The sequence below is a fragment of the Echinops telfairi genome, unplaced genomic scaffold, assembly GCF_000313985.2.
Source record: "Echinops telfairi isolate 266 unplaced genomic scaffold, ASM31398v2 ScPeMD7_7416;HRSCAF=8454, whole genome shotgun sequence".
NCBI classification, from domain to species: domain Eukaryota; kingdom Metazoa; phylum Chordata; class Mammalia; order Afrosoricida; family Tenrecidae; genus Echinops; species Echinops telfairi.
The window spans coordinates 3,730,320-3,732,049 of record NW_022111316.1 but is presented as its reverse complement, the minus strand read 5'-3'; the positions used below and the strand labels follow the sequence as shown (position 1 = coordinate 3,732,049).

The 1,730-nt window shown below is 37.7% G+C and overlaps 1 protein-coding gene across 1 annotated transcript in view; it reads right to left on the bottom strand.

Moving 5' to 3' along the window:
- LOC123522481 (olfactory receptor 5B2-like) overlaps nt 1-507 on the bottom strand; it is a 7,964-nt gene extending 7,457 nt beyond the window's left edge. Inside the window, exon 1 of the mRNA XM_045297055.1 lies at nt 12-507. Within this exon, the coding sequence (XP_045152990.1) occupies nt 12-507 (496 nt within the window). The remainder of the gene's footprint in view (nt 1-11) is intronic.
- Nucleotides 508-1,730: the final 1,223 nt, after the last annotated feature.

Sequence of the window (1,730 nt, the reverse complement as noted above, 5' to 3'; positions counted from 1 at the left end):
TAAATACATACTGAAAATGTCCCTAACCTGGATACAGGCATTTAGAAAACCACAGACATAGGAGCCAATGATGAGACATCTATGTACACTGGTTGTCATGGTGGTAGTGTAGTGTAGGGGCCTACACACTGCTTCATAGCGGTCATAGGCCATGGAGGCCAAGAGGAAATTTTCCACAGTAGCAAAGCCTACAAAAAAGAACATTTGAATGGCACGTGCATTGTAGGAGATAACATTGTCTCTTACAAGAAACCCATTCATGACCTTTGGAGTTACAGCAGAGGAGTTCACAAAGCCCATGAGAGAGAGGTTACTGAGGAAAAGGTACATGGGAGTATGAAGACGAGAGTCCAAGAGAATCAGCCCAATAATTCCCAGGTTCCCAACCAGAGTGAAGAGGTAAATAACGGTGAACAAGATAAAGAGTGGGATCTGAAGTTCCGGAACATTGGTTGGACCTACTAGGATGAACTCAGTCACCTCAGTATGGTTCCCCATGGGATACATGACATGCCCTGTAGTGGTGAGAAATAAAGGAACAGTGGTTAAACAGAAAATATATTTCATTCATAATATATACATGTATGTAACTGTATATATATAATAATCCATTATTTTCTTATTTCATTATGACATATTTTTCTTCATCATTCTCTAATCTAAAGTATGGATATGGACAAAATACACTGGTGCATATATTCTATATAGCTAATAGACTGTGGAAATAGAAGATTCCTCACAAATCATATAGCCAACTTCCCACTTGTGTAAATGAAGAAACTAAGATATAGGAAGAAGATATAACTTGATCCTAGACACATATTTTCAGTAAATGCATCACCTAAATCAGACCACCTAAGTCTTTTAACAATTCAAGTTCACATTTCAGATATTGTTCTGGGCTATTTCCTTCTAAAATTTACTGATATAATCTTTAATATTAGTGAGCTTTAAAAACTTTGTTGGAAAATACCCTTTTCATTCCATTTTTCCTTAAAGTTTTTGAAACCCCCTCATACATTTATTTATATGCACTTAATCTCTTCAGCACATCTATAAATGGTAGATTATTTTGTGCAAATTTACATGAGTGTCAGTAGAGCTTAATGAGATTAATAGATTGGTTACCATGACCTCTTAACAGAAATATATTTCAATTTACATTGAATTAGCCTTTCATTTGAATTCACATTTCCTTATTGTATGCCTCCTAGTATGTAAAGGCGGTGTAGTAGGGTAACTGTACCTATAGGGTCAGGTACAACCAACAAAGATGCTTCTGTGACAGTCATTCACTGTTCTGGAAATGGGCGTGACAACAATCAGGGTTTCAATAAGTTGATGAGTGTCCTGTCTGGTAGCCTCATCCCTCAATTGGGCTTGCTGCATATGTGGTGCACTTGGGAACATTCTTCCTACCCTCCAGCGTTCCCAATTCTCTGCCAGTCTTTCCATAAGAGAACAGCCTCTCTTTAGCTTAAACTTCCATTCAGATCCATATTTGAATGAATTTCCATATCTAAAATTACTTCTTAGCTGGAGCACAGATACCCAGGATGGACAATTCATGAGTCCACAATTGCACTGCAGATCTGTTTTTGTGATAAGCTCCTTGTTAGTATGTCTTTTTTTATTTGAATTTGAAACCTTTGTCAGGTCACCACTCAACTGTCAATTTGTCATACCGTGGTGGCTTGTGTGTTGCTGTGATGCTGGAAGCTCTGTCACTG